The following is a 15,458-nucleotide window of genomic DNA, read 5'->3' on the forward strand; positions in this document are numbered from 1 at the left end:
CTTGTAACAAACACTTATTGCAAAAAAGTGCATTTCTAAAATCACTTTTTTGTGAATATGAGAAGCAATCTAAAATAACATTTTGCCTACTTATAAGTGATACTGTTCATAAGTAAATATAAGAAAATTTAGTAACTATTTTGTAATTTTAAAAATATATTAGAAGATAACAATATATTATTTTATTTTGTATTATAACATATTAGTTATTGATGAAACATAATTTAATTCTAAAATGAAGAAGAAGAATAACCATCTATTAATTTAAATCAATATTAAAAAATTAAAACTACTAATTTAATTTAAGAATATTATTTTAACATAAATTAATATGATAATCAAATGTTATAAATATACATTAAGAACAAGATTATTGTTAATAAAAAAATATTATATTAATTTTATTAATAAAAATATTTAAATAATTAAAAACAGCAATTAACATAATTTTGAATATTTTACTTAAAAATATTATATTTTTAATTATAAATATATAATATTTATAAATATTAATTATTAATAAAATATAATTAAATTTTAGAATGAATAAAAATAACCATATGAAAATCTAAATTAATATTTTAATTTAGTTATTAATACAATTTTTAACATAAATAAATTTGGCAATCATATGTTATAAATATACATTAGTAGCAAAATTATTGGATAATATTTATTTTTCTTAGTAGAAAATATTGAAATTTTAATTATTATATTGGATAATATTTATTTTTCTTAGTAGAAAATATTGAAATTTTAATTATTAATTATAAAATATTAATATTTTTATTTAAAACAAATTTAAAATAACTATATATTATTTTACTATGTATTGTAACATATTTAGTTATTAATGAAATTAATAAGATAGTAATGTGCTATCACAAATTAATACGATAGTATTATGTTATAAGATGGTTGTTAGTTAAAAATAATAATTTTATATTATTTTATTTAATAAAAAATATGAAAATTTTTAATTAGAAATTATTAAAATTGTTATTAATGAAATTATTGCTTTTAAAAATATCAATATTTTTAACTTATAATATATTTAAAAATAAATATATAACATTCTGTAATAAAAATAAATATCCAAATACCACTTATTTTAAATATACCCAAACATCAATTATAATTTTCAACACTTTTTTAGTTCAATACTTTTTTTTTTCCGAAGTAAATTACATGAATGGTTCCAATTGGCTACTTGATATTACTTAATTTTCAACACCTTTTCAGTTCAACACTTTTGATAAAAATTTCACACATAGCTCTGCTCGGGGAATAATCTTTAATAGCATAAGGAGGATTCTCTCATTGGTCTCATCTTTCATAAATATCAAATTTATCTCAACAACAATCCATGAATATTTCAAAATACTTTTTTAACTACCCATAACTATCCCAGCGTATTTCTATAAATATATCAAATTTATCCCTATAACTACTCATAATTATTTCAAAATATCCTTATAATTATTTATAAGTATTTTAAAATACTTTTATATAAATTTTTATTATTTTTTTTCTATAATAATCCATGAATATTCCAAAATACTCTTTTAACTACTCACAACTATCCTAACATATTTTTATAAATATATCAAATTTATCCTTATAACTACACATAATTATCTAAAAATATTTTTATAATTATTTATAAGTATTTTAAATGTCTTTATATAATTTTTTTTTAAATAATTTTTTTTTAAAATTTTAAAAAATAAAGTCGCAGAGCTGCGTGTCCATGGCGAGTAGTAATAAAAGTATAAATATTTTGGAAAAATAGTCAAAAACTCACGAAATTGATTTGCAGGGAGCAGACTTGGTCGGCAGCTCCAAATCCATTTCGAGTCCTCCTCTTCTTTCCTCTCGGTGGTGGAGAGCGTTGTCTTCAGAACCCAATTCAGCAAAGAGCCGTCTCAGACTAATCGCTAGATTGAAGTAACAATGGATCCTCGCCTCTGGCACAAAGTTGCTGCTGTCTCTGGTCCTCTCTCTCTCTCTCTCTCTCTCTCTCTCTCTCTCTCTCTCTCTCTCTCTCTCTCTCTCTCTCACGCACACGCACACGCACACAGCTCACACCCACCCAGATTTCGATTCTGTGCGGACTTATCGGACAATTCCCCTTTCTGACATATGGAAACAGGGATCGCTGCTCTTGGATTGGGCACCTATGGAGCTCACGTCTTCAAGCCCAGCAACCCCAGCTATAAAGATGTAATTGTACTTTCTTTGTTTATTTAGTATTATTACATTCTTTTGAAGTCTTTTAAATTTATCTTTACTTTGGGGATGGGGGGCGGGGGAAACGGTAGAAACCCTGGATTTAACCCACACTTTGTTGTGAACAATGGAAGGTCTGGCATACAGCGTCTCTCTACCATTTGGTTCACACAGCAGCCTTGCTTGGCGCTCCTTTCACAAAACACCCTAACATTGTGAGTTCCCTTCGCCGCATATTCCCTAATTTTTTGTTCCAGTTTTTTTTTGGCTGTAATTGTGATGATCTTCTTCTATGTATGTTTTTGTTGTAGTTTGGAGGTCTTTTGACAACTGGAATTTTGGCATTTTCTGGAACGTAAGTCCCTATTTCTGTTATTGGATATTCTTGATTCCATTTGAATATAATAATTTGCACGGAGTAGTGCTTTGAATGCATTGGAAGAGATTTTGTGTTTTACCCAAATGTAAGTCTGGAGACGAGGACACTGTTAACAGAACTAGGCATTGACATTGTTCTTTTCAAACTATAGTGGCATGCAAGACTATATGCACTTGTATGCACCGGCAGTATGTCGTAAATTAGATAGCTTTTCAAATGTATAGTTGGTGTAGCGTGCATGGAGGAAAGACAATGTAGAGTAGGATAATTGTGGCAAAATCAAGATCCGCTTGCACAGAAATGCATTGGCCCCGAAGGAGCCACTGGGTGAATCCTCAAACAACACTTCCTAGTTCTGAGGAAAATAATGAACAAATTAGAATAGCTAATTAAAATAGAAAGAGGAAATTCTATACTGCCTTATCATTACTTGGACTAAGATAAATATAAGTTCACGATAACCTTGCACGTTGAATGAGCCTTGGAAACTGAGTATCACTTACTGAACTTTTCTAGACTCAAAGACATCATAAACAAATTTGGAACTAGACTCATAATAAACTTTGTAAATAATAAACTTGGACTTAGGAAATGACACATTTTGTTGGACTATAATAGTGACACACACACACACACACATATATATATAAAGGCCGTACTCAGTGCATAAGGCTCCCACTTTGAGTGGGGTTTGGGAGAGGTGGATGTCGGCAAGCCTTACCCCCTTTTTTGGAGAGGCTGTCTCGAACCTGAGACCACCCGTAAGCGAGGCAGAGGCACTTGCCATCGCACCAAGGCACGGCCTCTACACACACACGTATATATATATGAATAATTATTATCATAAGTAACAATATTAACTATGCTTTTACTAGGGTGACAGTACTGCACTATTCCCCTGAGAAGAAACTCACTGACCGCTGTGCAAGTGGCCTAATTTTGCAGCCGACACTTGCTAGCAATCTCCAAAGATTCCTTTAGAAGTGGCTGAGGGACTTTGAATCTATATTGGATTCTATTGTCTTGGGCAAGCCATGTAACTTGAAAATCTCTCAGACAAATAGGTGTGCTGCATGAGTAGCATCATATGTCTTTTTGCATGGTATGAAATGAGCTATTTTTTGAAGGGATTAACCACCGCAAATACAGAATCAGTACTTTTACTGCCTTTGGAAATCCCTCCATAAAATCCCTACTTATGTTAACCCATGGAATATTAGACTCTGGTAAAGGTGCCTAGAAACCCACATTTTGCTACTAGCTTGTGGCCCTTGAATAGATATCCATCTTGTAGGACAAATGCAGCAAGTACCTTGTTGTCCTTCACTACATGTTCTCCTAAGATGCCTTTGAAATAGGGGTCTTCCATGTATTGCTCCTTTGTAGCTTCCTTTCCAATAATACCGCTAGGCATGATGCAGTACTGCCAGTAAAAGCATAGTAAATATTGTTAGTTTTGATATTTATTAACCACTGTTATCTAGGTGTGATTATTACGTTCCAGTTAAGTGTGTCATTTCCTTAGTCTATGCTTATTATTAACAAAGTTCATCGATGAATCTAGTTTCAAAGTTATTTATGAGGTCTTTGAGTTTAGAGAAGTCAAGTCAGCAATAGTCGTCTTTGTAGGAACTGTTAATGTACAAAGCTATCATGTACTTATATTTATCTTAGTCCGGAGATACATTACAGAATTTTCATTTTGTATTTTGGTTGTCAATTCTAATACGTTCGGAATTCTCTTGAGAACTTGGTAGTGCGGCTTGAGGATTCACTCAGTGGTGCCTTCCATAGCTTCCAGTGCTGAGTTTTTACTCAAATGGATCCCTCTTTTGCCCCTGTATCTCCCCATAATGTCCTAATTTCTATTCTGACACATTCTACATTGTCTTTCCCTTCACATGCACTGCATCAATAATGCTTTTGGGTCTTAATCTCAACTCTGAAAACTTGTTGCCACTTGCAAACTAATAACTCATGAAATGGAAGTTGCAAAATGATTGGTCTGCTATATACTCTTACATGTATGATGTTTTTTATTTTTTTTGTGGTGGCCCCGGGGGGGGGGGGGGGGGGGTGGCGGCAAAGCCTCCTTGGGAGGTGCTAGGTAAGTGACACCATAACTTTAGAGCTACGCTTGCTTCTCCATGTCTAATGCAGTTGGGTCTTGAGAACATGCGGGCCTTGGGAACCATACAAAGGGCATCCCTTTTTTGAGATCAGAAGGGGTCTAGGGTTTGGAAGTAGAATGCACCCAATTTTTAGGAGTATGTTGTTTATTTATTTGACTTATCCATTGCTTTGATTATCACTTGATTTTTTTTCTCTTTTAATAGCAAATTATTACAAGCTTTTGGAGCACACATGATGTGTGTGTAATATTCCTTTGCTTAGTTTATTATGAAATTGTTAATTCTTTAAATTTTATTTTTATCTATTTTATTATTCATTAAAATCCTTTTTCTGTCTATCTTTTACTGTACGCCCGCAATGAATCATTGTAAATTCTTAGGCAAATATGGTCAAGCAATAGTAACATTTTTTAATTGAAATTTAGAATTTGTATAGGGATATATTAGAATGTTAAAATAATGGACACTAAAAAAAAGTTGTAGGTAGTTATGGGTGAAGTTATGAAATTTATGTATTAGTTATAAATAGTTATGCATGAGTAGCTTTACTAGTCATCAATATTTGTACAAGGGTATTTTAGAGAATAAAAGGAGGAATCCCCTTTATATATGTATAAATAAATGACAATTCCCTTCTTTCATCAACAATGGTTATGGACTTCTATTCCTTATTTTGTCTTTGATTAAAATTTGAAACAAGTGTAATGCATATGTGCTACTATTATTGTCATTATTATAATTTTAGGTAACTAGCATATGCCTTATCGAAATCAAAATATTCCTTCTATCATGAGCGCCGTTGTGGAATTGCAATCCAAGTCCTTAGATTCTTAAATACTTGTTTGAAACTATAATAGTTTTGTTTTGATGCTGTCTGAGTGATGCACTTGGAAGAGGATGAGGTCCAACTATTTTGAAGTTCTTATATAAAACATGAAATATTGATTAGTAATGAGCAAAATATTCAACCTGATTTCTTATAAAAAAATATTCAACCCTATTGAATAATCCTTATTAGTGTTTTAAAAGATGGAGGTGGGAGGTGAGGCGTTTTAACCCTAGTGAGCACCTCCAGGCACTGAGGTGTAAGCCTTTTTGAGAAATTAATTTTTTAGTTAAATATATAAGAAATAATTAGATTACCAAAATTAATATGAAATTTATTAAAATAAATTATAAATTTGTTGTTTGAATTTTAAAATGAAAAAATAGTATGGAAAAAAAATCTACAGATGCAGCCATGTGCCCATGGACTATAATGAGATATTCACATGCATTCACGCGTAGTAAAAATGAATCAAGGACACCAAGGGTTGGGGAGCAACTAAACTGCAGATTGGAGGTGGGGGGGGGGGGGGGGGGGGAGAGAGATGACTGTGACCGAGAAGTAGTCTCCCCGAAGATCAAGATCTTCGTTAGAGAGAGGCTGGTTTGTTAAAGGGGATGCTCCGCCGATGGGTATGCTTCAAGGTAGTTGCTTTGTAGAGGGAGATGCTTCTTTGAGGGGCTGCTTCGTCAAGGAGGGATTGTGGAGCTTGCATGAATGAAGGGCATTCATGCCCAAATTTGATTTTTTCTTTTTTATTTTTATTAATATTTTTCATATTTTGGAAAATAGATTGATGGTGGGATCAAAAGGTGTATATGCCTTACTTTGAGGCATGAAAGGCTCAGTTTTTTTGCAAAAGGCTCAGTTTTTTTGCTGAGGCATATGCTCAGCTGCAGAGGGTGTAGGCATTGGGAAGTTACACATATTAAAAGATACCTTGGGCATTTTTTCTTGAAAATGCATTGAAGTGTGCCTCAAGAACACCTTTTAAAACACTGATCCTCATAATTCATTAATTAGATTGGTTTGATTGAATGGCTTGGATTGAAATGGATTGAAAATGGGATTGAAGTAAAATGTCACTGATTTTTTTCTAGGCCATGGCTGTAAATTAGCCACCCACTCTTGGCACCATTGTACCTATCACAGGGTTTCAGTTCACACAGCATGTCTTGAGATGGAACCAAGTGGCATACTTGGTTAAGCTAGTGACACAATCTCAAACTTGTTGGTTAATCCTGCTAGTTTGTAAAGAAGTATAACATACACAAGCAACAATGACATACAAGAGAACAATTTACAAGAGCAACAACTTCAAACCTTATTTTTATTCAAAGACAAGGATTACACACTCATTACATGTGTAGAAACATGATGCACGAACTCCCTTTAGCGTCCCATGCCACCCACATGTCATAGTAATGCATAGTTGACACCCCCAACTGCCTAGGGTCTGCAGTTGAGAACTCCAACTGCCTAGGTTGTGTTGAAAGCAGCCAACATTTTCCATCAAGGCATAACTAACTATGTTTACAATTATGTTGCTAGCAACATGTCCAAATGTCAACCCACGAATTCATCCTTTAGACAAGCCTATAGGTCAGCGGTTAGCCTTACAAGGAAAACTACGAAGTAACTGCCTTGCCTGGTCAACATGTTAATATTGCTGCATTTGGCATTGACACAGCACACAGCCCATAGGTCAACATCTTGTGTTATGTATGGTTTCCCCTTAACTGGGCTTATTCCACATACAAGCAGCTCCATATGTGAATGAGAAACTTGAAATACTCAAGTTAACCATTTAAATATGTCAATTGAAACTAGCCACCATAAGCAACCTTGTCAAGGACCATGGCGCTAACCATGTCCATCCCTGACCATGTTAAGTAGGCAACTTGGCATCTATATGCACCCTCCTTAGCAGCATAGATTGTTAATTCACCAAACTTCAAGATAACCCATGACATGCCATCTCATGTTACTGCCTTCGCACATGAGTTGCCAACACCATGTGCCTTGGCAATGTCAAGGTAATCAAGGGTCTAATTGTTACCCTATAGGTACTAGTTAAATTATGTTAGCACTAAATTCTGTTTAATTGGAGTGTCTTGTTGATATTTTTTGTTCCATTGGACGTCCACACTTGCTAGGCTACACAATGGTAGTTAGCCCATCTCCTCCCACGATTTTTACTTGAGACTTCTAAGATGGAAGTCTTGAGGTTTAACCATTGGGATATTTCGGATAGAATGTCTTATTGATATTAATAATGACAACGAACCCTAACCTCGTGTAGATGTGGATGTGAATGGGAGGCAATGTCGTATAAAGTAATGAGATGCAATGAAGATTGTCAAGAGAGGAGAACGAGGTAATCTTTGGCATTTTTCTTAAAATAATAGTAATGATCTATGTAATGGTAATGATTGCGTTGTAACAGTTGCGGTCATCATGGACGTTAGGTAACATACAATGGGTAACGGGTGACTCACTCTAAAAATGAGCAGTTCGGAAGCTATCTCAACTATAGGAGTTCTGTCGTGTAATACTTAGCCCAAGGTCCAGATCGTCTCCTCAGGGAATGCAGTTTAATCTCAAATTTTGCATAATTCCAATCAGAAAATAAGAAACAAAAAAATCACAGAACATAGTTCAGATTCGGTTTCTTGATGTTTTGAGATTTTTTTTTTTTTTGCAATAAAACTTAAAGAAAGTAAACCCTAACTAAAAATTAAATACACGTGGGACAACTAAATGAAAGTTAGACTTAATACCAGAATATTAAAGTAAATAAACCTGCAACCATTCAACTAACCAAACAAGAATAACTATGCTAATCAATGATGAAAATCCAACCAATTAAAAATACCAGATTTTATTTCAAGATCAACCAGACCTAAAATCTAATAGATTACTAAATAAAAATACTGACTTTATTAACAAAATTACCTAAAGACAATCTTTAAATACCTGCAAAGATCTTTTTGAACAAAAGAACAAAAAACAAAATAACTTAATAACTCAAATAAAAATTAAAGAGACACTTTAATACTGTAAATAAAAACTAAGTAAGATTTGAAGCAAAAAGAGTAATGAGATGAGAGAAGAGAGAAGAGAGAAAGAGAGATTAAAATAAAACTACTAAATAATTTTAAATAACAAAGCAGCAAACTGACTCTTTGATTTTTAACAAAATAGATCCCAACACTTATTTAAAATTCAAATAAAGAAAAGAAAATAATAAGGAAGAGAGATATATATGAGAGAAGATAAAGAAAGAGAGAGATGAGAGACTGCCGCCGGATGAACGCCGGAGAAGTTGAGACACAGAGAGATGCAGCCGCAAATGGGAGAGAAGGGGCAGCAGCCAGCAACGTCTTCTCGGTTTGCAGCAAGTTGGAGAAGCAGCAGCAGAGGAGTGGGGAGCTTGGGCCTTCACAGGCTTCAGCAGAACAGGGCAGCAGGATGGCTTTGGGTACCTCCTTCAGCAGCAGCGGCTATGGGACTTCGGCTTGGAGGACAGCAGCTGCAGCAGCTGCAGCAGGTACACGCAGTAGTAGCAGCTCTCAGTTGAAGGCAGCAGTGAAGGAGCAGCGATGGCTATGGCTTTGGGTCTGAGGGTGTTGAAACAGGGCAGCAACAGAGAGTTCACAGACAGAGGAATCAAGAGAAAGGGCAGCAGGGCAGTGGCAATGGAGCAGTGTAGGAGGAGCTTCTGCTGGAGTGGTTCTCGGGTTGCAGCAAGGGTACGCAGCAGCAGGGAGAGAGCAGACTGAGAGGGAGAGAAGAGAAGAAGAGAAAAAGGAAAGTTAAGAGAGAAGATTGGAGAGAAGAGGAAGAGAGCAGGGAGCATGAGAGAGGTAGCTGGGAGGAAGGGAAAAGGAGAAGAAGAAGAGGAGAGACGGCCAAGAGAATCAGGCAGAGAGGGAGATTGCTGAGGGAGAGAAAGGAAAGGAGAGGGGGCTCGGGGTTCCTCTTGCTGGAGAAGAAAAGAACAACATTTAAAGGGAGTGAGAGGGGGTAGCCCTACCCAACGCATGGAGGACCCGGACCTGGCTGCATGGCCGGGTCACATCAGCATATTATATATATATTTTCTTTTCTTTTTCCTTATTTCTTCTTTTTGTTTCCCAGCAAACATGGGCAATTTTGACCATCTTAGAGCTCGTATCTCTCAAAGCTTAAAACACGAAAGTTGTAGGACACTTTCTCAGCGTTCTCTAGAATTTTGAATCGTTTCGATCGGAGTTTGAATGAGAAAATTACGTACAAATTACGAAGCGGTGCCGGTTTTAGCTTCCGATAATTGCCCTGTTATAAAAAAAAACCAAAAATTCATAAATTATTCAATAAAACCCAAATATTATAAATAGGACACCGTGTTAAAATATTGAGAGTAATTAGGTATTTAATTAAAAATGTAGGCCTCAATGCATGAATTAAACCACTTAATTACGCAATTTAAGCGCATAATCAACGGGCATTGCATCTGTGAATTCATTTTTTGCATTAGCAAACTTGTTAAAAACTTATAGATTCACATGTTTTTATCCCAAAATCCTATATACCAATGCTTTATATGAATTTTAGTATATTTTATCAATTTAAATATGACATATCCTACAAGTATTGGATATCATATTGATTGCTTTAGTTGCTTTTGGCGAGAAGAAGTATGCATTTGCGACTTTTCACTACTTTATTGATATAAGTGAGGATTAAACTCAGAAATCGTAAAAATAAAGAAATATAAAATATGTAATGCCATCTTTTGTATTCTTTTAATCTTTAATGAAATTTTTGTTATTCAAAAACTAAAATATAGAATGGTCATATTTTAAACAAGAACAACAATACATAGCAAAGAGCGCCATTTTTGTCTCCAAATTAAGTGAAGAAAAGAACCCCAAAAAAAAAAATTTTGAAAGAATTTAGAATAAGAATATATGTAATTTAATGAGAGAAAAAGTGGGTTATTTAAATGCTAGTTATTTAAAAAATGCATGCTAAATGTCCAGGAAAATAAATGCAAAACTAATTTTTTTTAGTAAAAAAATTGCTAACCAAAATAAACCAAATTAAAATTGAGTATGTAAGCTTCAATAAAGGTCTTGGAAGCCATTGATACTGCTATGTAACAATGATTATGTGTTGATTTTCAAAACTATGATCATTAGGACTTAAAGTGTCAGATGTTGAGAAGATTATGTAGGAATGGTGAGAAGTTCTAGAGAGAAGCTCCGAGTTGAAGAGGTAAGAGTCTCTTATGAGAAATGGGGCCAATGAGAAGTCCCTGAATGAGGTAACAAAGAGGGTATTACAGTGCTAGATAGGGATATGGCTATTACTCTTTTTTTTGGGGGTTGGGGGGGGGGGGGGGGGTGGGGGGTATGGTTGTGCATAAGGCTTTAACTAGGAGAAAAAAGGATTTAAAATCCCAATGGTTTAGCTACATGTAGCCAAAAAGAAAAAATAAGGAAATGCACATGTCATGGGTGATTCTAGCTGGCTAAGAAAGGGTTAAGGGGGTTAGGGCCATCCTTAACAGGGTTTGCCATCCTTAACAGGACTTGGTTCGTGCTCACTTTCTCTTCAACATCCAAGGACCTAGGATTGATCAATATCGAGTGTGCATGAAGCGTTGAGATCGTTACAAAAATTATGGATTTGAAAGTTAGTACAAGTAATTGATGTTTGATTGTAGACCAAATATAATATTATATTATATTATTGAACTGAGATAAGAGAAATCTACATTTTGCCCCTTGCGTTAAACATTTTGAATAAGTATGGAAAACTTTTTTTTTTCAGGCACTAAGAAATTAAGTGGGCTCCCAAAATTTTATAAACTTGTATAGTATGATATTGCACATAATAATTTAAACGTAGAATTTTTTTCTTTCAATGAACATGTGGCTGACTTTAGTGCCATCACTACTTGTGGGTTACACACACACAAAGGCAAGTAGTCAAAATCAATGAGGCAAATGACACTCACCTCCCTTGTGGTTTGGCAAAAAGACACGAATCTTTCTAAAGTTTCAAAAGTTCCACAACACTTCCTTAAGGTTTGACAAAAAGACATGCCCCTTGAGGTTTGGCAAAAAGACAAGAGTTTTTTAAGCAAAGCACCCATTGAATTATTAGTAGAATTCAGATAAGAGTCTCACGGGAAGATCTTTAAGAGACATTGTTATGGCGGCAAAGGTTTTCTTTATTTTCTCAAAAGCCTACCATTGTTCCTCACCCGACTCAAAGGAAACACTTTTTATTAGTAAACACTAGAATGGTTGGAGATTTTGGCTATAGTAGGGATAAACTTCCTTATGTAGAATTCTATATCATCCCTCTCAATTAGAAATTCTCCATCTTATATTTTCGTCCTGAAGATTCTATTTAGAGTTCTACAATCCTTTGTTGGGTGTTTGATCACTCTTTGAAAATGGCATTATTTTAGGGTTTATACATTAGGAAGGTGAACAAAACCTCATCCTTAAACCCATTAATCAACGAGAGAATTCACCTTGTTTAGAACACAAAGGGCTCGGGGGGGCGGGGGTTCTTGCCAAACCTAGAATCCTCCCCTTGGATGGCATTTAAACTCGTTCTTCTCCTCCCTAAAAGTGAATTGTCATTCTGCAATAGAAATGTTGATCCTTCTTGCGACCTCTACCAAAGTGACAAAGGATTGTAGAGCCAAATTTTCTAGCTGAAGTCTGTATTGAATGAATATCCCTTCAATGCGATTTTCACCAACTCCTTTACTTAATACTATCTTGGAAGTCTAGGATAGTTTCTCTAAAGCATTCAACATAATCCATATGGTCCTACTTCGATCTTTGGTGTTTCATTCCCAAATTCACTAGTGTCACTTTCTTTTTGAGTTGAAATGAACTTTTCACACAAAATAGGTGGCACAACTATTCCCAAGATTTCGTAGACCCAATCACCCAGGTTTGATATTGACACACCAATTCTATACCTTCATCAATGTTTAGGTCTTCATCTAGTCCATATACCCAAATATCTCCATGAACTTTGTAATATATTCCTTAGAATTGTTAGTTTTGCCATCGAAGAGCTCCAAACTTGGGGATATAGTCTTTGGGGGTAGGATTTGATGGCAAGTTGCATTGTGTAGGGAATTTGAAATCCAACCTAGAAATAAGGGATTTTCTTGCTTTTGCTAAGGAATTTGTTCATCCCCTCCTTAGTGATGTAAGGAGTGAAGTTGGTGGTTCTAGTGGTTAGAGGCATAGGTGTGAGGTTTAGTGGAGCAAGTGGGATGAATCCTGTATGTTGCCTTCGTGGGAGTGAAGTGAGGACTAAGAATGTGCTAGGGATGGCGGGTAGGCATTTGGGAAACCATGGGGAGGGTTTTGATTAGAAGGGGCTTCTTAAGCCAAAGTAGTGCTGTTGTCATGGTCTCCATATCAAGTAGGAGTGAGGGTAGCATTTGTGTTCTTGCTTGGGGTGGAGCTAACTAGAAGAGTTGGAGTATTGATTTGGGCGAGTATTGATTTGGGGTTGGATAGTGGGAGTCCGTGTGGGAAGGATTTGGTTGATGGTGGTTACAACTTGATTAAGAAACTTGTATTCTTGTGAAGGACATTAAACAAATTTTCCTGCGAGGATTGAATATCTATACCATTTGAGTGACACTTGAGCTAAGCGTGGGTTAAGGTGGTTGGGCCACCTTTAATGGATGTTCAAGCCCATCAAACCAAAGCTCTCTACAACATCCAAGGACCCAAGATGATCGGGAGCCCCACTGTTTATCCAATTCCATGCACGCAGAGAGGGTTTGACTCCTTGCAAAAATTATGGAATTAAAAAAGTTAGTAGAAGTAATTGACATTTGATTGCAAGCTGATTGGAACAAGAAAAGGAAGTAATTGATATGATTGGACTGAGATACAATTCCTACCATGTGGAGTCAACCATATGAATCCTTTTCATTATTGGATTATCCAAGATACCCACTTTGAAAGTTATAGGACTATCAAATCCTTAGTAAATTCATTGAAGTTAAGCCTTTACTATCCCTCTTACTCCTCTAACCTCTGTTAAGTCACATTTAGGGCCAAATGTAGCATCGGACAGTGAGGTCTACTGCCCCCATTGAACTTTTGAAAATTTTGGGGTAAGTATCCTAAGTTTAAGATTTTTTTTTTGATATTTTAAAAATTTGTCCCCATTACTTAATTCTACCTTTGAATGAAATTTCTAAGTTTTGGATTCAAAAGTAAACATGTCATATTGCAGTTTAAAAAAGTATGGGGCGTTTTTCTATTTTATAAATAATGAGATGATTTATAAGAGGGGGCGAGAACACTTCATCTTTCTCATTTCACTACAGCAGGCAGCACACACAGGCTCTTACACAGGCTCTTAGGATGCTGGTGAGGATACTGGTGCTGTGATTTAGTTATTTATTTATTTTAATATTTGAATTTTTTTAATATTTATGTTGCATATTAATAATTTCTATATGTTGAGGATGTTAGGTGCATTGATACACACACACACACACACACATACAGATATAGTGATGCATATTATTGTTTTGATATACAGAATTGTTTTATCATTTTTTTTTTTTTTTGAGTTTCGGTGGTATTTTGATGAAGCTCTAGACTGGCCTCTGATACTCTCCCATGCACATTGCAAGTGACCCAGCAATTCTAATGCCCTTTTCTTATTTCATACAAGTGAAACTCCTACCTTGCTATGGCTATATATTTAATTATGTGGACGCTCAACTGAAATGGCATTGATATTTTTGTAAATTTGGTTTTGGTTATCTTATATGATGAGTGGTATAATGTTAAACGATCAGATAGTTTGGACATTTGCGACGTAGGCCAAATAAAGCAATAGTGAGGGGTGAGCTACTTTTAGGGACAATAGAACGGGATAGACCTAAAATAACTTGGAATGAGATAGTAAGGATGTAATAGTCCTAAATTGGTTGGAGGAAATGGTCCATGTTCGCATAAATTGGGGCAAAAGAATTCATGTAGCCGACCCTACCTTGTGGGACCTAAGACTTGGTCTTTTGTTATTGTTGAGCATACATGATAACGTGAAAAACTAACTGCTGTAGCATAATAAATGATTTTCCTTACAATTTCATGATTAGGGTGGCCATGTTGTCATTTTAAAATAATTGTACATTCGTATGAAATAATACCAAAAGAAGTTGTTCATAGTAATTTATAGGGCAAAAGACACTCACCTCCCCTGAGGTTTGTCAAAAAGACAAGGACCTCCCCTGATGTTTCAAATGACACAGACCTTTCTTGAAGTTTGTAAAAAAGATACAAACCTATCCTTGAAACACTTTATCTTTTTGCAAAATTTAAGGGGAGGTTTGTGTCTTTTTAAAAGAGATCAATATCTTTTGCCCTAATTTGTATGATCTGAGTCGAAGAATCGATTGGTTTTTGGTTTTTGCAGGTGTTATGTTGTAGCCTTTCTTGAAGATAGAAAGTACTCTTCCTTAGCTCCATTTGGTGGTTTTGCATTTATTGGTGCTTGGGCAAGCTTGCTTTTCTAAGTATTTCATCAGCCTCATACTAGTGGGATGACTTATGCTGGATTTATTGAAATGATAGGTCATTGTTCTAAATCTTTAAAAAAGAAACTAATGTAAGCATGTTTTCCCATCTGGGAAGCCACTGTATACAGACTGTACCCTTTCTATGTCTGTCACAAACTACAATTTCATTTGATGCTCTTCTCAAAGATGATGATGGTTGATAAAGTAGGTTTCTGTAATGTGTATATGCCATGTTTTTGAATGAAATATACCGTTTTTGTTTTTGGAAGAGAATTAAGAACCTCAATTTAGAGCTATGATACTTCATGGCAAGATCTTAAGATG

General features: G+C 35.1%; 1 protein-coding gene across 2 annotated transcripts; it reads left to right on the top strand.

Annotated features, from left to right (window-relative positions):
• The first annotated feature begins 1,750 nt into the window (after positions 1–1,750).
• LOC131148346 (uncharacterized) lies at positions 1,751–15,402 on the top strand. 2 transcript variants are annotated; one of them, XM_058098061.1, is made up of 5 exons: positions 1,751–1,993; positions 2,153–2,223; positions 2,364–2,444; positions 2,541–2,584; positions 15,032–15,402. In XM_058098061.1, exons 1-5 carry the CDS (start codon positions 1,954–1,956, stop codon positions 15,129–15,131), a joined length of 336 nt encoding a protein of 111 aa, XP_057954044.1. In that variant the 5' UTR covers positions 1,751–1,953; the 3' UTR covers positions 15,132–15,402. The 2 variants fall into 2 exon arrangements, with proteins under 2 accessions (XP_057954044.1, XP_057954045.1); XM_058098062.1 differs by lacking the exon at positions 15,032–15,402 and adding an exon at positions 7,869–9,854 and having other exon boundaries at positions 1,785–1,993.
• The last annotated feature ends 56 nt before the right edge of the window (positions 15,403–15,458 follow it).

This window comes from Malania oleifera, chromosome 2 (assembly GCF_029873635.1).
Source record: "Malania oleifera isolate guangnan ecotype guangnan chromosome 2, ASM2987363v1, whole genome shotgun sequence".
NCBI classification, from domain to species: Eukaryota; Viridiplantae; Streptophyta; class Magnoliopsida; order Santalales; family Ximeniaceae; genus Malania; species Malania oleifera.

What these genes read in the sequence shown, in the direction of transcription:
- LOC131148346 (XM_058098061.1), top strand. Translation starts at nt 1,954, where the DNA reads ATGGATCCTCGCCTCTGGCACAAAGTTGCTGCTGTCTCTG. An exon ending in CAAAGTTGCTGCTGTCTCTG is followed by an intron (nt 1,994 to 2,152) that starts GTCCTCTCTCTC and finishes ATATGGAAACAG; the next exon opens with GGATCGCTGCTCTTGGATTG. An exon ending in GCAACCCCAGCTATAAAGAT is followed by an intron (nt 2,224 to 2,363) that starts GTAATTGTACTT and finishes GAACAATGGAAG; the next exon opens with GTCTGGCATACAGCGTCTCT.